This window comes from Ascaphus truei, chromosome 22, assembly GCF_040206685.1.
Source record: "Ascaphus truei isolate aAscTru1 chromosome 22, aAscTru1.hap1, whole genome shotgun sequence".
Classification (NCBI taxonomy): Eukaryota; Metazoa; Chordata; class Amphibia; order Anura; family Ascaphidae; genus Ascaphus; species Ascaphus truei.
In genome coordinates, this window is record NC_134504.1 from 14,573,971 (window position 1) to 14,598,851 (window position 24,881).

The 24,881-nt window shown below is 51.4% G+C and overlaps 2 protein-coding genes across 2 annotated transcripts in view; both read right to left on the bottom strand.

Annotated features, from left to right (window-relative positions):
- The window catches only part of TEPSIN (TEPSIN adaptor related protein complex 4 accessory protein), a 15,634-nt gene extending 10,488 nt beyond the window's left edge, over positions 1–5,146 (bottom strand). Inside the window, exons 1-8 of the mRNA XM_075579811.1 lie at positions 4,743–5,146; positions 2,974–3,046; positions 2,347–2,438; positions 1,681–1,774; positions 1,222–1,289; positions 1,035–1,113; positions 304–375; positions 209–239 (exon numbers count right to left, since the gene is read on the bottom strand). Coding sequence (XP_075435926.1) covers positions 209–239; positions 304–375; positions 1,035–1,113; positions 1,222–1,289; positions 1,681–1,774; positions 2,347–2,438; positions 2,974–3,046; positions 4,743–4,784 — 551 coding nt within the window. The 5' untranslated portion in view covers positions 4,785–5,146. The remainder of the gene's footprint in view (positions 1–208; positions 240–303; positions 376–1,034; positions 1,114–1,221; positions 1,290–1,680; positions 1,775–2,346; positions 2,439–2,973; positions 3,047–4,742) is intronic.
- A 3,502-nt stretch (positions 5,147–8,648) lies between these two features.
- SLC38A10 (solute carrier family 38 member 10) overlaps positions 8,649–24,881 on the bottom strand; it is a 63,964-nt gene continuing 47,731 nt past the window's right edge. Inside the window, 3 exon segments of the mRNA XM_075579812.1 lie at positions 8,649–12,654; positions 14,374–14,535; positions 21,503–21,592. Coding sequence (XP_075435927.1) covers positions 11,573–12,654; positions 14,374–14,535; positions 21,503–21,592 — 1,334 coding nt within the window. The 3' untranslated portion in view covers positions 8,649–11,572.

A 24,881-nucleotide genomic window follows, 5' to 3' on the forward strand; every position in this document is an offset into this window, starting at 1 on the left:
GAAAAGAGTGGGGAGAGAGTGGAAAGAGAGGAAAGAGAGAGTGGGGAGAGAGGAAAGAGAGAGTGGGGAGAGAAAGGAAAGAGAGGGAAGAGAAAAGAGAGAAATAAAGTGTTTGTGAAATGGAAGTGGGACAGAGGAGAAGAGAGAGTGAGTGATGGAGACTAAGATTAGGCAGCGTTACAATATGTGTACGAGACTCCAGCATTACCAGGTGAGGCCCTGTCCCAGGGAAGCCTGTTCTAGAAGACGCCAGACATGCGCGCGTTTGCTAGCGGTATCGGATGAAAGAAACACAGAACTTACCCAAACCGTTCCTCTCCTGGGAATATCCAAAGCCTCGCAGAGCCTGGGGGAGGGACGTCTGCGAACCCATACCTAGCGGGAGGACCGGGAGACTAGTCATATCGTTCCTGGGAGCCACAGCACTGACATAGATGCATATAACACACACACACAGCGAGGGCAGTTACAGTGTGGGATTCATTACCCATGGAGACTGTGATGGCAGATACAATAGATATGTTCAAAAAAAGGTTGGACATCTTTTTAGAAAGGATAGGGATATACCAAATACAGTAAGTAAACATGGGAAGGATGTTGATCCAGGGATTTATCCGATTGCCAATTCTTGGAGTCAGGAAGGAATTTATTTTTCCCCTTATGAGATATCATTGGATGATGTGACACTGGTGTTTTTGTTTGCTTCCTCTGGATCAATAAGTATAGATATAGGATAACGTATCTGTTGTCTAAATTTAGCATAGGTTGAACTTGATGGACGTACGTCTTTTTTCAACCTCATCTACTATGTAACTATGTAACTATGTAACACAGTCACACACACAAGGGATTTTGGATATAACTAATAGTAACAGTTATCCTTCACTAGTCCCAGTTTAGTCATGGAGTGATGGGTCTGTGTTCTGCCTGCGTGTTCCCCGTCTCTGCGTGTTCCCTGCCTGCGTGTTCCCCGTCTCTGGGTGTTCCCTGCCTGCGTGTTCCCCGCCTGCGTGTTCCCCGTCTCTGCGTGTTACCTGTCTGGGTTCTCGCGCTGGGTTGCACCACAGGTAATGGGGGAGCGTAGGCGTCTGAGAACAAGCTGCCCACCAGCTCCTGCGAAGCAAGAGAACCGAGATATGACATCACTGCGGAAACAGCTGTGATGTCACAGAGAAGAAAAGCTCTCTGCTATTCCCCCCTAAGCTGCACCTGGACACTCACCTGTGCAGCACATCGCACCTTCTGGTACAGACTGTTACCATGAAAAGGGTCTGGGGGGCCACTGACCGCTGCAAAGAAACGTCTCCTGAGTACAGCAGAAACAATATACCCCCAGATAACATCACCCCGCACAGCTCACCCCCCCATATACAGCATGAGATCACACGCTACAGTATGGGATCCCCCCCGGAGATCGTGCAGGGGGTGGTAGTTCAAAGAGAGGGAGACCCCGAGGTGGGAAGGTGGGGATCCTGAATTGGAAAGGTAAGAGGGGGAGACCCTGAGGTGGGGGGGGGAGCATGAGAACGGGAGACCCGAGGAGGGAGGGGGAGATCCCAAAGGTGGGAGGGGGAGATCCCAGAGGCACAGAGGTGGGACCCTGAGGTGGAGAGGGGACCCCGAGGTGGGAGGAAGGGACCCCGAGGTGGGAGAGGGGACCCCGAGGCGGGAGATACATACCAGCAGCTTGCTGAATGAATGAGGCATTGCGCCTGAGATCTTGCACAAACTGAGAGGCTCCGTGAGCCCACAGAGACAGGAGGATCTTCAGCACCTGGAAGGGAATAAGAGAGTCTGGTTAGATTCTCAGTCCCACCCGAGGGGTCACTCCCACACGAGGAGTCACTCCCACACTACTCCCCTCCCCCCGAGGGGTCACTCCCCCCTCCCCCGAGGGGTCACTCCCACACTATCCCCCCCCTCGAGGCGTCACTCCCACACTGCCCCCCCCGAGGGGTCACTCCCACACTACTCCCCCCCGAGGGGTCACTCCCCCCTCCCCCGAGGGGTCACTCCCACACTACCCCCCCCTCGAGGGGTCACTCCCACACTGCCCCCCCCCGAGGGGTCACTCCCACACGGGGAGTCACTCCCACACTACCCCCCCCCCGAGGGGTCACTCCCACACTACCCCCCCCCACCCCCGAGGGGTCATTCCCACACTGCCCCCACCCCCCCAAGGGGTCACTACCACACTGCGCCACCCCCCCCCCCCGCGTGAGGACACTCCCACACTGCCCCCCGCCTCCCGGGGGACATTCCCACACTGCCCCCACCCCCCCGGCGTGAGGACACTCCCACACTGCCCCCCACGGGACATTCCCACCCTGCCCCCACAGAACTTACTTTCAGCTTCACGTAACACGAGCTGCTCTGCAGACGGTTCAGCAGATATTCCAGGAGACACTGACAGCTGCCGGGAGACTCGTGGGAGATCTCTGAGAGTCACGTTAAGGAAGCAACATGGACAGGTGTTATCTGTGCACCTCCAAACCCAGGGACACCCCACCCTACTAATACAGGAACCCCCTCCTAATACATAGGCATTAGGGACCCGTACCTCACCCCATCCTAATATACAGACATCAGGGACACGTACCTCACCCCCTCTTAATACACAGGCATCAGGGACACATACCTCTCAACTCCTCCTAATAAACAGGCATCAGGGACACGTAACTCTCACCCCCTCCTAATACACAGGCATCAGGGACACTTACCTCACCCCCTCCTAATACACAGGCATCAGGGACACGTACCTCTCACCCCCTCCCAATACGCAGACATCAAGGACACGTACCTCACCCCCTCCTAATACACAGACATCAGGGACACGTAACTCTCACCCCCTCCTAATACACAGACATCAGGGACACGTAACTCTCACCCCCTCCTAATACACAGGCATTGGGGCCACATAACTCTCCCTTGATCACAGGATACTCTTTCAGGATTTCATTTTTTGGAGGATACTAGCAATTTCTTCATAGAGGTATCCGGGGCAGGGAGAGTCATCGTCGGAGGTTCCTTTTAGCAGCAAGGGGAGCTGAAACAACAAGTATCGGGGTCAGTATTCAGAGAGTGACCCCCAGAACTGACCACAGACACCCCCGTTTCCAAAGCCACGCTGCCGGTCCCTTCCCGTTGCACGAACAAATCTCTCAGGTTACGTCCCCATCACCCCGAGGAGATCCTGGAAATACTGGGAACAATGTGACCCGCTTCCCCTGGAAACGTCCGAGAGGAACTATAAAAAGATGGCACAGAGGGAGGAGGCGCTCTAACAACGAGGAGGCCTCAGAAATGGCCGTACACATATTATACACGCGATTCTGGCAGCAGGAACATGGCTGGGAGGGCGATGGCCTGCCGGAAACATTCCTGGGACGGGCTGCGGAACCAGTTGGGTTTCGGGAGGTGCATATATGGAGGAATATACTGGGAGGATAAAAATCAACCAACAACAAGTTCTTTATTTCATATAGCGCCTTTCACCCGATGGGAGTCAGAGGGTCACAATGACAGTGTAGTGCGCAGTACGCAGTACGCAGTACGCAGGAATGTTACAGATGCGCGCACACACACACAATAAATAAATGTAAATATCAATAAATAGAACACATGCAATGTGATAAATCAGTGTGATGAGGTATTGGGGTAGATACTACTTTACTAGATCTACAATAAATGAATAAAAGTGAGCGGTGCTCGAATGAATGTGATCAGCGTAACCATGGAAAAAGTGAAAATAAAAACTGTACAATCAGTGCATAGAAAACTGTACAATCAGTGCATAGAAAACTGTACAAAAAAAGCGAGTCCGCAGGTAAATCCCAAGAAGGGGCCGCGGCGAAGGGTGCGCAATCTTTTCCGCGTGCACCCCCTTTCCGGCTTGTGCATCCCCTCAAGGGTGACGTCGCCATGCCGTGACGTCACATGACCCTGCGGCGTCTTTTGATGCCGCGTTGCCGAAGAGAAGGTAAGTGAAGTTGAAGAGGTCTCACGCGATCCCCCGGCATTAATTTTAAATGCCTTGGGGGAAGAGCGCGGGGCCTCTGCAACTGCCCGCGCCCCCCGCTGAACAATCTTGCGCCCCCCCAGTTTGCGCACCGCTGCTTTAATCCATAAACACCCCACAATGCTCACTTATTAAGGCAAAAATGGGTGCCCTGCGACTGGGAGAGGTGGTGACGGCTAAGTGACCTGCAGCGACTCACCCTGCGGTCAGTAGTTATGGCAGCAGAGCGCTGATAGCGATTTGTCTGCGGCCAAAGATCCCACTTCGCTGTGGCAGCCCCGCAATCACTATTATTTCTTGTGGGATTGAATCTGTTGCTTTCACAAAATCTTATTCACAAATATTTTTGTCTTTTTTAAATGGATTAACACACACACAGTATACAGACACACAATGATACCCACACACACACAGTGTGTGTGTGTGTGTGTGTGTGTGTGTGTGTGTGTGTGTGTGTGTGTGTGTGTGTATATATATATACACACACACACTTATACTTATACACACACACACACACACACACACACACACACTTATACTTATACATACACATACATACATACACACACCTCAGTTGAAAGACCCTCACTCTTTCCCTCTCACACTCCTCACTCATACTCCCTTCCCCCACTCACTCCCCTCAGCGAGACTCACTCACACACCTCCTCCCCCTCACACTCATGCCCACTGACACTCACTGTCACTCACTCACACTCCCCGGTACCTTGTGCAGAAGGAATGCCAGTCTGTCTGTCAGAGCTGCCATCCTGCTCTGCAGCGTCACTCACAGCCCGGAACCCGAGCCGTCCAATCACAGCACGGAATCCTACCCCACCGGCCAATCGCTGCGCGACTCCTTACTACCCCAGCCAATCAGCGCCGCTCACTGGCATCGTTAATCTGACAACCAATGGAAGCGCGTCTCCTCGCTGGGTCTTTAAACATGGCGGCGCCCACGGGCAGGTGAGAGGTGCCGGTGTCATGACTGGGAAGGTGGTCACTGCAGGGCGGGGGAGACTGGGAAGAATCCCCGGGCTGCTGGTGGAATGCAGGGCCCAGGTGAGGAGGAAGATCAGGGGCTGTGTGTGTGTGAGAGGGGGAGATGAGGTGAGGGAGAGAGTAAGTGAGATGAGGGAGGAGAGAGAAAGTGAGATGAGGGAGGAGAGAGAAAGTGAGATGAGGGAGGAGAGAGTAAGTGAGATGAGGGAGGAGAGAGTAAGAAAGAAAGAGTAGCAGGCTTTCTTGTAAAGCACTGACGGTATGCAGCGCTTTACATATACTTTTACTGGCACAGGTCCCTGCCCCGCAGAGCTTACAATCTAAAACCTGTGTGCCCGAGGCACAGGGAAATAAAAAAAATAACTTGCCCAAGGACACAAGGAGCTGACTCTGGGGCTGTGAATCGGGTTCCCCTGCTGCAAATTCGGTGTCCTTCTTCTTTTCAGTCAGGGCCTTTACTCAGAGATCTCTCTCTATCCTGTATCTACCTGCATGTCGGGCAGAGAGTGAGGGGATAAGTTTCATCCCGTGGGACCTTGTTATATGTATCTGTGTGTACTTTATTTATTTATAAAAGGTTTTACCAAAACTGGAACATTCTACCAGAGACTCTCACATCCGCCACCAGTCTAAGTTCTTTCAAAACTAAAGCTGTCTCACATTTTAATCTGGTCTGTAACTATTACATACGCCTATAATATATATTATCTCTAACTGTGCATGCAATGTCTTGTATATAATGCATACCCTGTTCACTTAATGTAACTGTGTATTTGTCACCACAAATCTGTGCCCTGGACACACTTGAAAACGAGAGGTAACTCAATGTACTACTTCCTGGTACAACATTTGATAAATAATACATTGAGTTACCTCTCGTTTTCAGGTATGTCCTGAGCAGATTTATGATGACTAATGCATGGTTACATTAAGTGAACAGGGTTATACATTCTATACAAGACACTTCATACACCGTAAAAGATAATGTTTTAGGCGTATGTTACAGACCAGATTAAAATGTGAGACCGCTATAGTTTTGAAATAACTTAGCTGTGAGAGTCTCGGGTAGTTTGTTCCAGGTGCGGGGCGCACGGTAAGTATATTTAATTTGTTGTGTTTCATATTGTTACTGTTCTGCCAGCTTATGAATAAAACTATTAACAATGATTCCCTCTCCTGGTGCCTGCAATATAATCGCTTTAGAAGAAGAGATTTTCTAGGCTCTCTGGGACTGCAGAGGTTACAGCCGCAATCTACTCTGCTGCCCATATAAAAATAATAAAGATCTCTTTACTATTTGCAGCGATACCAATTTTCCTCCCCCGGTAAACGCAGCTAAAAAAAAATAAAGAATTTAGAAATAAATTGGCACAGAATGAACTGTCTGGTTATGTGGTGACCTCATTATTTGGGGGGGTTGCTCCTTAACCCCTATGTAGGCCAATGGCCGTGTCGCCCATGCATTTTATTAAGGGGTTAATACATCCCATGCCCAGAGCGCTGTATATATCGCATTCGCCAACAAACCTTCCTCTTCTCCAGGATTGACACGGATATTAGAACTTTGTGCAGTCGCGACCACATAGAAAGCAAAGGGACAAGTAAAGCCGTGTACCAGTCGGCAACATTCGCTTGGAACAATGTGGTAGATCTCCGCACGTGTTTATTACTTTGCTGTTTGTATTCCAGGCGGCATCGTATGGGAAGTGTGTGTCTGCGGCTTCTGCAGGGAACCAGGAGCTGAGGCGCGGGACCTGCGCGAAGGAATTTGAAGCGCTGAAGCATTGCTTCACACAGGCAGTATGTATTGTTGTACACCACACCCGATTCATGCTGGCTGATACTATACATCTCATACGCACTGACCGTGGCCCCTTGCAGACGCACTTACCAGAACGCCCTCCTCCTGTCTGTAAACTCTCCACACTTACCACTTAGATTGTCAGCTCTTCGGGGCAGCGACGCCCTTTTCTAATGTTTTTATGTCTGAAGCTCTTATTCCCTTTGTGTTTATAATATTATCACGTGTATTGTAAAGCGCTATGTACCTGGATGGCAATATATAAATAGGTATACATATTCACTGGATTGTGTTTACCTTTCTGTAATCTGCCTGGATTAGTAACATACCATTCGTTCTGCGCTCAGGAATGATCACTTTCCCGCTCGTGAAATTTAAAGTGGCAGTTTCTCGCTCTTAATTTTCTTTTAAACCAGGCTGGGAAGCAAGGGGTCCAGGGTTGAACCGTGTCATTTTCAATTCCAGGGGACCCTCTGGTTCTCGTGGTAAAGTGATGGTACTTGTTGGTTTTTAACACCCTGCATCAAGCAGGGCATTGGGATCGGAACGTGATGCTAGCCGGTAAGCAGCTCAGGACGCGAGGGGTTTCCTGCAGCTGAAGATGGCATGTTTGAACGCTGTGGCCCTCCCTAGTTCTGAGCTTGGCCACAAGATAATTTAAGTGTAGGGGCGCTGCAGCTTCAGAGAGGCAATCCAGGCAGTTTAAAAAAACCTCTTCCCCCTCCCCCTCCATCCCCATCCAATATACATGATCTTTATTGTAAACTAATTACCCAAGCTGCTGATTTTGTTCTCCCGTGATCGATCAGCAAAATACTGTTTCACAGGGTTCACTAAATGGCCGCCTTTCAGTTTCAAATCAATCCTTCAGTCAGTGTAACTCAGCAGCTACAATGTGTTATTGTATTACTGAGGTAACATCTATTCTAGTGCCTCGGGCATGGTCAATAAGCGCTGACCCGTGCTGCTGCTCGGCACTGAGCCCCTGCAGCCGCAATGAGCGACTTTAGCAGGGGCTCGCGCACGCGTCCGCACGCTTGGGGAAGTGTGTCTCTGACGGAGTTTTTAAATTTGGCGCTCGCCGGAGCGCAGGGCCGTTCACGTGAGCGGCTCGCCCAATGAGGGCGAACCAGCTCCGTGACGTCACTGACCCGCCCCCAGACGGCGCGCTGTGTAAGGCCAGGGAAAGCACCGCTTTCCCTGAGCCTCAGCGCGCCTCCGCACTGACAAACCTACTATGTCCCAGGCCTTAGTTTGCAGCTCCAACTGCTGGGAACATTGGCAACAAATGATCACAAACAGGAAAGTGTTACAAAGATCTTGCACTGCTGGGAAGTTGGGCTAAAGCTGCTATAGAAAACATCCTTTGATTAGTATATTAAAACTTGTTAAACATGGCGTTAAGAGTTGAATTTTAAAGGTAGTAAGTTACAGAACTGATTATTTAAAATTTTTTTTTTTAAAGTAGGATATTTCTTGGATTGCTTCTTTAAATGGTTAAATATTACACAATGTCTATAGTGACTGTATAACTGATGACTACTAATTGAGTACAAGCTGTACTAGGAAACAATCCCGATTTTGAGTAAGCTGGTGTAGTATTTTAATTCCACCTCCTTATTGTTACAGGCGAAGAGGAACCTGAAATAACTGGGGGGATCCAGCTCGTGGGACCGAGAGGTCAGTGTCCAGCACACGGACACAGCCGGGTCAGCGTCTCTCGTCCTGCTCCCGTGCAGCTGATGCATCCTTATATATTTTGCCTTTAATGTGTGAGGCTCTTAGCCCGAGCGGCTTTATTGCGCCAATGTACCAGTCTTACACACCAGATACTGAAATATAAATCTTTATTAACATACCCCACTGGAATTGTTACTCATTACAATACAGATTTCTTAGGTGTATTTTACAATGAGAGAGAAGCTATACAGCCTCAGGGTACATTTTCTCCTTTTAACCCGGGGGTGCTAAACGTCAGTCCAACAGGTCAGGTTTTCAGGATATCCCAACTTCAGCACAGGTGGCTCAGTTGAAGACTGACGCTGAGGCGCATGTGCTGAAGCAGGGATATCCTGAAAACCTGACCTGTTGGATGAGCTTGAGGCCTGGAGCTGTGCACCACTGTCGGGGCTGGTGCAGGGAGTTTGTTTGACATGAGATGCATCTTTGGTCCTTCATTACCCGGCGGAACAGTCTCTAAAGAGCAGAGTACCCTCCTCTGTTACTGGGAGGCTGGAAAGGTTAGCCCCCCGTGCAGTCACTGCACACATTACCCATTAGTTTTAATTACAAATTGGGCCATTTATCACAATTTGAAATAATTGCATTCAGCTACCTTTTTGCTGTTATTTAAGGTTGACCAGTCCCAGTAACCCCTTTGTTGCCAGATGTGCCACACCTTTAGCTGCAGCTTCCTTTTAACAGAAGCATCAAGCTCTTAACCCCTGCAATACTCCCAAGGCTGGGACATGGCAGAGACCATTTCTGCTTGTGTGTGTTCAGCGGGGGCGGCTTCCACCTGCATTATTACAAAAACAACAAATCTGCGTGTCCAAAGAGGCAATGTTCTTTGTAGTAACCCCGGGAGGTGTTGTGCGCACAGGATTCCCTCACAGACGCAGCGCGTGAAAACACAGCATCTGTTTGTCACTTTCGCCTCCAACTCGGAGAGGGAAGAGGAGCGGGACGGGTAGGTTTTGCTTAATGCTGGAGGAGCAGAAAGCAATGATTTTATGTTTGAGGGGAGGGGGAAGGTCCCAGGGCAGTCTAATTTCCCTTCAATCCTGAGACAGACGGGAGCAGAATGCAACAGGCTAGGGGCCCGCCTTGGAAGTAATAAGGCACTGCAGCGGTTGTATAATCTTAGCGTTGCTTCCCAGGTTTCCCAACCCCTGAGGTGCACGGAATGAGGCAGCACAATGTTGATGTAGAACAGTCACGGTTTAAAACCGCAGCCAGGAAAATCTGATCCTTTAGAAGGACGGGAGAGGGGGACAAAGCAGCTACAGCTATAAAATGTGACCCGCCGGTGGAAGGAACCTCTCGGACGAGCAGGTCCCGGCCTACATCACATTCTGCTTTCCTCTAGGAATCTTTGGTCGTGCGGCAGAAGGGTTTGCGGCTCTAGCCTGTTGCTGCCAAAGGGTTCAACAATACATTGCAGGCCCCAGGACAGGGATAACAAACACTTGGTTGCAATAAAAACATTTTTTTTTTTTTTTAAATGACCTTTTCATCAGTTTTTTTGTTTTTTTACTGCTCTGAACAAGGCAAAACACTGGTCACTCGGATTTTCTTCTCCATATAAACACACATTTTACCATCTCAGGTGTGACTGCCGTCTGTAACAGTGTGAGAGGAGGATTCTGGGAAACCCAAGCGCATTACTACAGGAAGGATATAGCTTTTGTTTTTTTTAAACTAAATAACTTTAGACAATTAACCCCCCCCCCCTGAAAATAACCAGATGGAATAATGGGTCGTTCCGCGTCCTGCGTCCTGCGTCCCGCTGAGTTTGTTCTCACAAAGCCGAGATCTTTAGCGGTGTTTTGCTCTCTTCAATTTGTAGAAAAATAGGAAGGTACAAAAATACGATTTGGGGGCAGGAGTGTATATTGTGGCGCTTATCCGCACCATGCAGCATATGTAGGGGGGGGGCTCCTGCTTGAAAAATACACTTTTATAGAGGATATTGGTTATAGTCCTAACACCGTTTGGGATAAAAACAAGGGGGGAAAGGCACGAAGTCTGGCAGGGAAAGGTTCCTGATTGTGAAATGACCTGACAGTCCGCTCTCTGCTCACTTCAATTCCACCAGCATGAGTGCGGAGCAATGCGTAACCTTCGGGCACTGAAGGTGGTAACTCGGTCTATCACCGGAAAAGGATGCTGGGAGGATTCCCCCCCACTAAAACAGAACATGCTCCGCTGTATGATGCAACAGAGTATCTCTACATACTCGCAAGAGCCCCTTTCCTTCGTCCGAAGGCAACTCGGGAACTGGACGGTTGACACTGGATTGGTTTGTGGGGGGCCCTCTGCGCCTGTTTGCGGGGGGGCATTGGGGAGAGGCAACAGCTGTACTTACTAGGCGCTGATAATGCCTTTGGGGTCCAAGCACCCAAGTCAGAGTTAGGCCGCGCTTATAGTGCCGGCGACGGCAGGCTGCGGTCGCGGGAAAAATCAAATTGAGATTACTTCCAGCGATTGTGACCAAGCCGTCGCTCCATCGCATCGCGCTGACTATAAGCGCACACGACGGCGGCAATGCATTTGTTTTGACGCGCTGTCGCTATCAGCGCAGCCTTAGAGATTGTAGTAATACACGCAGGGGGCGGATATAACAGTTATCTGGGGGGTGTCCTAAGGGGGGGGGGGGGGTTAGAGCCCTACGCAGCCTGCAATACCCCCCCATTGAGAAAGCCGTGCTATTCCAGAACACACCTTATTGGCTGTTCCACTTCAATAAGCTGGAGAGCGTCGTCCTGCAGCGGGAGGTGTGTTATGGAATAGCACTGTTTAGCGAACATGGGCCCCATATGCGATAGAGATGAACAGATGTTAAGAAATTGAAGCCACGGCAGTTTTTTTTTGTGGGGGGGGGACGGGGACGGGCCATGATTTTTCTTCTGTGTGGCAGGTGAGGGGTACCGTCCCAGAGGGGAACCAATTAGTTTAATATCTCGAGTACAAGAGGCGGCAGCAAGGGGTTAACGTGGCCCACGTGTGGAACGGATCCTTCAGGTGGTCGCTGCTCATCTCTTCTTCTCCTCGTCCAACAGCTGTTTGATTTGCCGGCTGCGGACGACCTGCAGCCCCCCCTCTACCGCCTGCTTGAGCCGCGCCTCCAGGGCCCCCCGCAGGTCGTTCACCTTCACGTTGGGGACGGGGTGGAGGTCGATGATCTGCGCTCCGTCCCTCCCCCCCGCCTCCCCCAGGTCCCTCTTCCTCCTGCGCAGCTCCAGCTCCTTTTGCAGCTTCAGGTCTCGGTTGGGATTGCCCGGCTCGTGGTCGGGAGCAGCCCCGGCTCCGTCCACCTGCCCCTCGCCTCTCTCCCCCGTGTCCCCCCCTCTGCTGGCGGGCTCCGTAGCTTCCTCCTTGCGGCCCCTCTCCGCGGGCACGGCGGCTTCCTTTCCATCTCCTTGCTGCCCGAGCAGGTTGACGTTGGGGCCTGGTTTGGCGTCGTCTTGCTCCTCTCTGTGCGCTGGCGGCCCTGCCGGGGGATGACCTCTCCCCGCCTGCGCCCCTCCATCCTGTGGTTTCACGTGCGCCCCAGCGGCTCCCACGGTCTTCTGCCTCCGTTCTGCCGGCCGCTGCTCCTCCTCCTCCTCCTCGCTCCTCTTCTCCGGAGGCTCGTGGGGGACCAGAAGGTCTTTGGGTTTATCCATAGCTCCCCGTTCAGCGGTCTCTTCCCTTTTTAAGGAGCCTTTGTCTGGCTCGGGGTCCCTTCCTGCTGCTTTGTCCTGCTGGCCTGGGACACCCTCTGCCTTATTGAGGACGGATTCCTGGACCAGCTCCTTCTTGGCCTCTTGCGCCTCGTGTCTGGGAGCAACGGCTACAATTTTATGGGGTTCAGGGGCAGCGCCCACGATATCTTCGCTCCTCTTGGCCTCTGGCGGCTGCAGCTTCCCTTGTTTCTCCGCTGGGGGGTCGGGCTCGGTCACCTTCCCAGCCCCAGGCTCCTGCGCCATCGGGAGAGCGGGCTTATCTGGGCCCGGCTCTGCGGCCTTCTCCTGGGCTGGGGCATGTTGGGCGTTCGCGCCGGGTCTCTCTGCCCCGGCGTTCGCTTCCTCTTTGCTTTTGGATAGGTCCGGGACGTGTGCGTCTGGCTTCTCTGCTGCATAAATCAAAGACAACTCCTTAAAATCACACGGCCGGCAACGCGCAAGAAATGCCCCCGTTACCCGCCTGGCAGTGCAGCCGGTTTCATGCAATAGACCCAGCTTCAGACGTCCACAAAACTCAAGCATGTCCCTCCTAATCGCATATAATTCGGGTAATACTATTCACTAAAGCAGGGGGGCTCATCTCTAGACCTCAAGCCCACCCCCCAACAGGCAGGTTTTCAGAATACCCCAGCTTCAGCACAAGTGGCTCCATCAGTGGCTCACTGTGCTGAAGCTGGGATATCCTTAATACCAGACCTGTTTGGGGGTCTTGAGGACTAGAGATGAGCCCCCTGCACTGAAGCAGGCAATCTGTGTCTTCTAAACCAACATGGGGGAATCAAACACTGTTACTGCTATTTATGCCACACGTCCGTTTCCTCACTCCCCGACCTCTCGCTGACCGCCCCCTCCCCGCGATCTCGCTGACCACCCCCCTCCCCGCGATCTCGCTGACCGCCCCCTCCCCGCGATCGCACTGACCGCCCCTTCCCCGCGATCTCACTGACCGCCCCCTCCCCGCTCTCACTGACCGCCCCCTCCCCGCTCTCACTGACCGCCCCCTCCCCGCTCTCACTGACCGCCCCCTCCCCGCTCTCTCACTGACCGCCCCCTCCCCGCTCTCTCACTGACCGCCCCCTCCCCGCTCTCTCACTGACCGCCCCCTCCCCGCTCTCTCACTGACCGCCCCCTCCCCGCTCTCTCACTGACCGCCCCCTCCCCGCTCTCTCACTGACCGCCCCCTCCCCGCTCTCTCACTGACCGCCCCCTCCCCGCGCTCTCACTGACCGCCCCCTCCCCGCTCTCTCACTGACCGCCCCCTCCCCGCTCTCTCACTGACCGCCCCCTCCCCGCCCGCTCACTGACCGCCCCCACCCCGATCTCTCACTGACCGCCCCCTCCCCGCCCGCTCACTGACCGCCCCCTCCCCGCTCTCACTGACCGCCCCCTCCCCGCTCTCACTGACCGCCCCCTCCCCGCTCTCACTGACCGCCCCCTCCCCGCTCTCACTGACCGCCCCCTCCCCGCTCTCACTGACCGCCCCCTCCCCGCTCTCTCACTGACCGCCCCCTCCCCGCTCTCTCACTGACCGCCCCCTCCCCGCTCTCTCACTGACCGCCCCTCCCCGCTCTCTCACTGACCGCCCCCTCCCCGCTCTCACTGACCGCCCCCTCCCCGCTCTCTCACTGACCGCCCCCTCCCCGCTCTCTCACTGACCGCCCCCTCCCCGCTCTCTCACTGACCGCCCCCTCCCCGCTCTCTCACTGACCGCCCCCTCCCCGCTCTCTCACTGACCGCCCCCTCCCCGCTCTCTCACTGACCGCCCCTCCCCGCTCTCTCACTGACCGCCCCCTCCCCGCTCTCTCACTGACCGCCCCCTCCCCGCTCTCACTGACCGCCCCCTCCCCGCTCTCTCACTGACCGCCCCTCCCCGCTCTCTCACTGACCGCCCCCTCCCCGCTCTCTCACTGACCGCCCCCTCCCCGCTCTCTCACTGACCGCCCCTCCCCGCTCTCTCACTGACCGCCCCCTCCCCGCTCTCTCACTGACCGCCCCTCCCCGCCCGCTCACTGACCGCCCCCACCCCGATCTCTCACTGACCGCCCCCTCCCCGCTCTCTCACTGACCGCCCCCTCCCCGCTCTCACTGACCGCCCCCTCCCCACTCACCCTGCTCCTCCTCCTCTCGCTGTTGGTGGATCTCCATGTGCTGCTCCTTGATCACTGCCAGCAGCTGGTCCTGCTGATCCAGCAGCCGCTTCTGCTGCACCTGCTGCTCCTTAATCACCTGCAGCAGGATGGCATGGTCCAGCAGCTCCGCTTTGCCCGCTTCTGAGGGTACAGAGAAAGCCATGAGACACGGGGACAAGGCGGCAGCACGCATGCGCCTTCACACAGGGGCGGGGACCAGATACCTCGGCAGGCATGTTAACAAAGAGAAAGCCCCCGGGGCAGAGAGCAAACACAACAGCCCCCGGGGCAGAGAGCAAACCCAACAGCTCCCGGGGCAGAGAGCAAACCCAACAGCTCCCGGGGCAGAGAGCAAACCCAACAGCCCCCGGGGCAGACAGCAAACACAACAGCCCCCGGGGCAGAGAGCAAACCCAACAGCCCCCGGGGCAGAGAGCAAACACAACAGCCCCCGGGGCAGAGAGCAAACCCAACAGCCCCGGGGCAGAGAGCAAACCCAACAGCCCCGGGGCAGAGAGCAAACCCAACCGCCCCCGGGGCAGAGAGTAAACCCAACAGCCCCCGGGGCAGAGAGCAAACACAACAGCCCCCGGGGCAGAGAGTAAACACAACAGCCCCCGGGGCAGAGAGCAAACCCAACAGCCCAGGGGCAGAGAGCAAACACAACAGCCCCGGGGCAGAGAGTAAACCCAACAGCCCCGGGGCAGAGAGTAAACCCAACAGCCCCGGGGCAGAGAGCAAACCCAACAGCCCCCGGGGCAGAGAGCAAACACAACAGCCCCGGGGCAGAGAGTAAACCCAACAGCCCCCGGGGCAGAGAGCAAACACAACAGCCCCGGGGCAGAGAGTAAACCCAACAGCCCCAGGGCAGAGAGCAAACCCAACAGCCCCGGGGCAGAGAGCAAACCCAACAGCCCCCGGGGCAGAGAGCAAACACAACAGCCCCCGGGGCAGAGAGCAAACAAAACAGCCCCCGGGGCAGAGAGCAAACCCAACAGCCCCGGGGCAGAGAGCAAACACAACCGCCCCGGGGCAGAGAGGAAACACAACCGCCCCGGGGCAGAGAGGAAACCCAACAGCCCTCGGGGCAGAGAGCAAACCCAACAGCCCCCGGGGCAGAGAGCAAACACAACAGCCCCCGGGGCAGAGAGCAAACCCAACAGCCCCCGGGGCAGAGAGTAAACCCAACAGCCCCCGGGGCAGAAAGTAAAATCTATACAAGATCTATCCGACCAGCACAGAATCTGGTACTTGGAGGACAGACACCTAAATATGACCCCCCCCCTCTTCCCTCCTAAACAGCTAAGCATGGAAACCCCATACTGAGGGGGGATATGCCCCTTCTAGCTGTGTATTAGAACGGCTCCGCGCACACTGCGCACGGTCAGTGGTACCGGACTCTCACAGATATAGATCGGAACATGCGTGTCACACAGAGGCGCGCTTACTTTCCACAAGCCTTCTAAGCTCGGCTGGGAGGGATCCAGGTTAGCATGTGAAGAAGAGAAACATGTGCAGTAAACTTCCCATTTCCAGCCGTACACACCGCGTCCGTTATACACCTGCCTGGTGTGGTATATACACACGGCGTCCGTTATACACCTGCCTGGTGTGGTATATACACACGGCGTCCGTTATACACCTGCCTGGTGTGGTATATACACACGGCGTCCGTTATACACCTGCCTGGTGTGGTATATACACACGGCGTCCGTTATACACCTGCCTGGTGTGGTATATACACACCGCGGCCGTTATACACCTGCCTGGTCTGGTATCTACACACCGCGTCCGTTATACACCTGCCTGGTGTGGTATCTACACACCGCGTCCGTTATACACCTGCCTGGTGTGGTATCTACACACCGCGTCCGTTATACACCTGCCTGGTGTGGTATATACACACCGCGTCCGTTATACACCTGCCTGGTGTGGTATATACACACCGTGTCCGTTATACACCTGCCTGGTGTGGTATATACACCGCGTCCGTTATACACCTGCCTGGTGTGGTATCTACACACCGCGTCCGTTATACACCTGCCTGGTGTGGTATATACACACCGCGTCCGTTATACACCTGCCTGGTGTGGTATATACACACCGCGGCCGTTATACACCTGCCTGGTGTGGTATATACACACCGCGTCCGTTATACACCTGCCTGGTGTGGTATATACACACCGTGTCCGTTATACACCTGCCTGGTGTGGTATATACACCGCGTCCGTTATACACCTGCCTGGTGTGGTATATACACACCGCGGCCGTTATACACCTGCCTGGTGTGGTATATACACGCCGCGTCCGTTATACACCTGCCTGGTGTGGTATCTACACACCGCGTCCGTTATACACCTGCCTGGTGTGGTATATACACACCGCGGCCGTTATACACCTGCCTGGTGTGTTATATACACACCGCGTCCGTTATACACCTGCCTGGTGTGGTATATACACACCGCGGCCGTTATACACCTGCCTGGTGTGTTATATACACACCGCGTCCGTTATACACCTGCCTGGTGTGGTATATACACACCGCGTCCGTTATACACCTGCCTGGTGTGGTATATACACACCGCGGCCGTTATACACCTGCCTGGTGTGTTATATACACACCGCGTCCGTTATACACCTGCCTGGTGTGGTATATACACACCGCGTCCGTTATACACCTGCCTGGTGCGGTATATACACACCGCGTCCGTTATACACCTGCCTGGTGCGGTATATACACACCGCGTCCGTTATACACCTGCCTGGTGTGGTATATACACACCGCGTCCGTTATACACCTGCCTGGTGTGGTATATACACACCGCGTCCGTTATACACCTGCCTGGTGCGGTATATACACACCGCGTCCGTTATACACCTGCCTGGTGTGGTATATACACCTCGTCCGTTATACACCTGCCTGGTGTGGTATATACACCTCGTCCGTTATACACCTGCCTGGTGTGGTATATACACACCGCGTCCGTTATACACCTGCCTGGTGTGGTATATACACACCGCGTCCGTTATACACCTGCCTGGTGTGGTATATACAAACCGCGGCCGTTATACACCTGCCTGGTGCGGTATATACACACACGTCCGTTATACACCTGCCTGGTGTGGTATATACACGCCGCGGCCGTTATACACCTGCCTGGTGTGGTATATACACACCGCGGCCGTTATACACCTGCCTGGTGCGGTATATACACACCGCGGCCGTTATACACCTGCCTGGTGTGGTATATACACACCGCGTCCGTTATACACCTGCCTGGTGTGGTATATACACACAGCGTCCGTTATACACCTGCCTGGTGTGGTATATACACACCGCGTCCGTTATACAGCTGCCTGGTCTGGTATCTACACACCGCGGCCGTTATACACCTGCGTGGTGTGGTATATACACACCGCGTCCGTTATACACCTGCCTGGTGTGGTATATACACACCGCGTCCGTTATACACCTGCCTGGTGTGGTATCTACACACCGCGGCCGTTATACACCTGCCTGGTGTGGTATATACACACCGCGGCCGTTATACACCTGCCTGGTGTGGTATATACACGCCGCGTCCGTTATACACCTGCCTGGTGTGGTATATACACACCGCGTCCGTTATACACCTGCCTGGTGTGGTATATCCACACCGCGGCCGTTATACCCCTGCCTGGTGTGGTATATACACACCGCGTCCGTTATACACCTGCCTGGTGTGGTATATCCACACCGCGGCCGTTATACACCTGCCTGGTGTGGTATATACACACCGCGTCCGTTATACACCTGCCTGGTGTGGTATATACACACCGCGTCCGTTATACACCTGCCTGGTGTGGTATCTACACACCGCGTCCGTTATACACCTGCCTGGTGTGGTATATACACACCGCGGCCGTTATACACCTGCCTGGTGTGGTATATACACACCGCGTCCGTTATACACCTGCCTGGTGTGGTATATACACACCGCGTCCGTTATACACCTGCCTGGTGTGGTATATACACACCGCGTCCGTTATACACCTGCCTGGTGTGTTATATACACACCGCGGCCGTTATACCCCTGCCTGGTGTGGTATATACACACCGCGTCCGTTATACACCTGCCTGGTGTGGTATATACACACCGCGTCCGTTATACACCTGCCTGGTGTGGTATATACACACCGCGTCCGTTATACACCTGCCTGGTGTGGTATATACACACCGCGGCCGTTATACACCTGCCTGGTGTGGTATATACACGCCGCGTCCGTTATACACCTGCCTGGTGTGGTATATCCACACCGCGGCCGTTATACCCCTGCCTGGTGTGGTATATACACACCGCGGCCGTTATACACCTGCCTGGTGTGGTATATACACACCGCGGCCGTTATACACCTGCCTGGTGTGGTATATACACACCGCGGCCGTTAACCACCTGCCTGGTGTGATATATACACACCGCGTCCGTTATACACCTGCCTGGTGTGGTATATACACACCGCGTCCGTTATACACCTGCCTGGTGTGGTATATACACACCGCGGCCGTTATACACCTGCCTGGTGCGGTATATACACACCGCGGCCGTTATACACCTGCCTGGTGTGGTATATACACGCCGCGTCCGTTATACACCTGCCTGGTGTGGTATATACACACCGCGTCCGTTATACACCAGCCTGGTGTGGTATATACACACCGCGTCCGTTATACACCTGCCTGGTGTGGTATATACACGCCGCGTCCGTTATACACCTGCCTGGTGTGGTATATACACGCCGCGTCCGTTATACACCTGCCTGGTGTGGTATATACACGCCGCGTCCGTTATACACCTGCCTGGTGTGGTATATACACACCGCGTCCGTTATACACCTGCCTGGTGTGGTATCTACACACCGCGTCCGTTATACACCTGCCTGGTGTGGTATATCCACACCGCGGCCGTTATACCCCTGCCTGGTGTGGTATATACACGCCGCGTCCGTTATACACCTGCCTGGTGTGGTATATACACGCCGCGTCCGTTATACACCTGCCTGGTGTGGTATATACACACCGCGTCCGTTATACACCTGCCTGGTGTGGTATATACACGCCGCGTCCGTTATACACCTGCCTGGTGTGGTATATACACACCGCGTCCGTTATACACCTGCCTGGTGTGGTATATACACGCCGCGTCCGTTATACACCTTCCTGGTGTGGTATATACACACCGCGTCCGTTATACACCTGCCTGGTGTGGTATATACACGCCGCGTCCGTTATACACCTGCCTGGTGTGGTATATACACACCGCGTCCGTTATACACCTGCGTGGTGTGGTATATACACACCGCGTCCGTTATACACCTGCCTGGTGTGGTATATACACGCCGCGTCCGTTATACACCTGCCTGGTGTGGTATATACACACCGCGGCCGTTATACACCTGCCTGGTGTGGTATATACACGCCGCGTCCGTTATACACCTGCCTGGTGTGGTATATACACACCGCGGCCGTTATACACCTGCCTGGTGTGGTATATACACACCGCGTCCGTTATACACCTGCCTGGTGTGGTATATACACACCGCGGCCGTTATACACCTGCCTGGTGTGGTATATACACGCCGCGTCCGTTATACACCTTCCTGGTGTGGTATATACACACCGCGTCCGTTATACACCTGCCTGGTGTGGTATATACACACCGCGTCCGTTATACACCTGCCTGGTGTGGTATATACACGCCGCGTCCGTTATACACCTGCCTGGTGTGGTATATACACGCCGCGTCAGTTATACACCTGCCTGGTGTGGTATATACACGCCGCGTCCGTTATACACCTCCCTGGTGTGGTATATACACGCCGCGTCTGTTATACACCTTCCTGGTGTGGTATATACACGCCGCGTCCGTTATACACCTGCCTGGTGTGGTATATACACGCCGCGTCCGTTATACACCTGCCTGGTGTGGTATATACACGCGCGTCCGTTATACACCTGCCTGGTGTGGTATATACACACCGCGTCCGTTATACACCTGCCTGGCGTGGTATATACACACCGTGTCCGTTATACACCTGCCTGGTGTGGTATATACACCGCGTCCGTTATACACCTGCCTGGTGTGGTATATACACACCGCGTCCGTTATACACCTGCCTGGTGTGGTATATACACGCCGCGTCCGTTATACACCTGCCTGGTGTGGTATATACACACCGCGTCCGTTATACACCTGCCTGGTGTGGTATATACACGCCGCGTCCGTTATACACCTGCCTGGTGTGGTATATACACACCGCGTCCGTTATACACCTGCCTGGTGTGGTATATACACACCGCGGCCGTTATACACCTGCCTGGTGTGGTATATACACACCGCGTCCGTTATACACCTGCCTGGTGTGGTATATACACACCGCGTCCGTTCTCAGGAACTAGGTTACTGAAGAGTCCTCAATTCCCAACAAAGCAACATGTGTTCATTACTCTCAGCCATAATATCATATGAATGTATACAACAACAGACAGAAATGCCTAATGCTACATCCAATGTGACAAAATACATACATATGAATGTATCTACGTGTATAAATCCTCCAATGACTTCTGTGATCCGCACCTAGCAGGGTGTGAGGGACAGAGGGGAGGGAGAGAGCGACAGAGGGGAGGGAGTGAGAGGGGAGGGAGAGAGCTACAGAGGGGAGGGAGTGAGAGGGAGCGACAGAGGGGAGGGAGAGAGGGAGCGACAGAGGGGAGGGAGAGAGGGAGCGACGGGGAGAGGGAGGGACGGGGAGAGGGAGCGACGGGGAGAGGGAGCGACGGGGAGAGGGAGCGACGGGGAGAGGGAGGGAGGGAGAGACGGGGAGAGGGAGGGAGGGGGGAGAGGTAGGGAGGGGGGAGGGAGAGGGAGGGAGGGGACAGAGGGGGGGAGAGAGGGGAGGGGACAGAGGGGAGGGTGAGAGAGGGGAGGAGGGGAGGGAGAGGGGGAGAGAGGGGAGGGAGAGGGGGAGAGACAGAAGGTGATGGTGTGGCAGAGGCTGGGATCCACGAGCCTGTGTAGTTGTGATGGGCGCCTAATAACACGCGCACCGCAGGCCGCCCGGTACCCACCTTCTGGGGTCTCTCCTGGCTTTTGCTCCAGGTTCTGCACCTCGCGCTTCTCCGGCCCAAGGTCGGCAGCTACCGGATCGTTCTTCTCCCCTAAGGAGTCATAGGTCAGAACGGCGCGGACAGGACGACTCGTTATAGCGCTCTGCATATACTCAAGCTCTGCATATACTCAAATAGCTCTGCATATACTCATATAGCTCTGCATATACTCATATAGCTCTGCATATACTCAAATAGCTCTGCATATACTCATATAGCTCTGCATATACTCAAATAGCTCTGCATATACTCATATAGCTCTGCATATACTCATATAGCTCTGCATATACTCATATTGCTCTGCGTATCACTGTGTATATAATATATAGCTCTACGTATCACTGTGTATATAATATATAGCTTTGCGTGTCACTGTATATATAATATATTGCTCTGCGTATCACTGTGTATATAATATATAGCTCTGCGTATCACTGTGTATATAATATATTGCTCTGCGTATGACTGTATATATAATATATCGCTCTGCGTATCACTGTGTATATAATATATTGCTCTGCGTATCACTGTGTATATAATATATTGCCCTGCGTATCACTGTGTATATAATATATTGCTCTGCGTATCACTGTATATATAATATATTGCTCTGCGTATCACTGTGTATATAATATATCGCTCTGCGTATCACTGTATATATAATATATTGCTCTGCGTATCACTGTGTATATAATATATCGCTCTGCGTATCACTGTATATATAATATATTGCTCTGCGTATCACTGTGTATATAATATATTGCTCTGCGTATCACTGTATATATAATATATTGCTCTGCGTATCACTGTATATATAATATATTGCTCTGCGTATCACTGTATATATAATATATTGCTCTGTGTATCACTGTGTATATAATATATTGCTCTGCGTATCACTGTATATATAATATATTGCTCTGCGTATCACTGTGTATATAATATATTGCTCTGCGTATCACTGTGTATATAATATATTGCTCTGCGTATCACTGTATATATAATATATCGCTCTGCATATCACTGTGTATATAATATATTGCTCTGCGTATCACTGTGTATATAATATATAGCTCTGCGTATCACTGTATATATAATATATCGCTCTGCGTATCACTGTGTATATAATATATTGCTCTGCGTATCACTGTATATATAATATATTGCTCTGCGTATCACTGTGTATATAATATATCGCTCTGCGTATCACTGTATATATAATATATGGCTCTGCGTATAACTGTGTATATAATATATTGCTCTGCGTATCACTGTGTATATAATATATTGCTCTGCGTATCACTGTATATATAATATATTGCTCTGCGTATCACTGTATATATAATATATTGCTCTGTGTATAACTGTGTATATAATATATTGCTCTGCGTATCACTGTGTATATAATATATTGCTCTGCGTATCACTGTATATATAATATATTGCTCTGCGTATCACTGTGTATATAATATATCGCTCTGCGTATCACTGTATATATAATATATAGCTCTGCGTATCACTGTATATATAATATATAGCTCTGCGTATCACTGTGTATATAATATATAGCTCTGCGTATCACTGTATATATAATATATAGCTCTGCGTATCACTGTATATATAATATATTGCTCTGCGTATCACTGTGTATATAATATATTGCTCTGCGTATCACTGTATATATAATATATAGCTCTGCGTATCACTGTGTATATAATATATAGCTCTGCGTATCACTGTATATATAATATATTGCTCTGCGTATCACTGTGTATATAATATATAGCTCTGCGTATCACTGTGTATATTATAGCTCTGCGTATCACTGTGTATATAATATATTGCTCTGCGTATCACTGTGTATATAATATATTGCCCTGCGTATCACTGTGTATATAATATATAGCTCTGCGTATCACTGTGTATATAATATATTGCTCTGCGTATCACTGTGTATATAATATATTGCCCTGCATATCACTGTGTATATAATATATTGCTCTGCATATCACTGTATATATAATATATTGCTCTGCGTATCACTGTGTATATAATATATCGCTCTGCGTATCACTGTGTATATAATATATCGCTCTGCGTATCACTGTATATATAATATATTGCTCTGCGTATCACTGTGTATATAATATATTGCTCTGCGTATCACTGTGTATATTATAGCTCTGCGTATCACTGTGTATATAATATATTGCTCTGCGTATCACTGTATATATAATATATTGCTCTGCGTATCACTGTGTATATAATATATTGCCCTGCGTATCACTGTGTATATAATATATTGCTCTGCGTATCACTGTATATATAATATATCGCTCTGCGTATCACTGTGTATATAATATATCGCTCTGCATATCACTGTGTATATAATATATCGCTCTGCGTATCACTGTGTATATAATATATTGCTCTGCGTATCACTGTGTATATAATATATCGCTCTGCGTATCACTGTGTATATAATATATTGCTCTGCGTATCACTGTGTATATAATATATCGCTCTGCGTATCACTGTGTATATAATATATTGCCCTGCGTATCACTGTGTATATAATATATTGCTCTGCGTATCACTGTGTATATAATATATTGCTCTGCGTATCACTGTGTATATAATATATAGCTCTGCGTATCACTGTATATATAATATATAGCTCTGCGTATCACTGTGTATATAATATATAGCTCTGCGTATCACTGTGTATATTATAGCTCTGCGTATCACTGTGTATATAATATATTGCTCTGCGTATCACTGTGTATATTATATATTGCTCTGCGTATCACTGTGTATATAATATATTGCCCTGCGTATCACTGTGTATATAATATATTGCTCTGCGTATCACTGTGTATATAATATATTGCCCTGCGTATCACTGTGTATATAATATATTGCTCTGCGTATCACTGTGTATATAATATATCGCTCTGCATATCACTGTGTATATAATATATTGCTCTGCGTATCACTGTGTATATAATATATTGCTCTGCGTATCACTGTGTATATAATATATAGCTCTGCGTATCACTGTATATATAATATATTGCTCTGCGTATCACTGTGTATATAATATATTGCTCTGCGTATCACTGTGTATATAATATATTGCTCTGCGTATCACTGTGTATATAATATATTGCCCTGCGTATCACTGTGTATATAATATATTGCTCTGCGTATCACTGTGTATATAATATATTGCTCTGCGTATCACTGTGTATATAATATATCGCTCTGCGTATCACTGTATATATAATATATTGCTCTGCGTATCACTGTGTATATAATATATCGCTCTGCATATCACTGT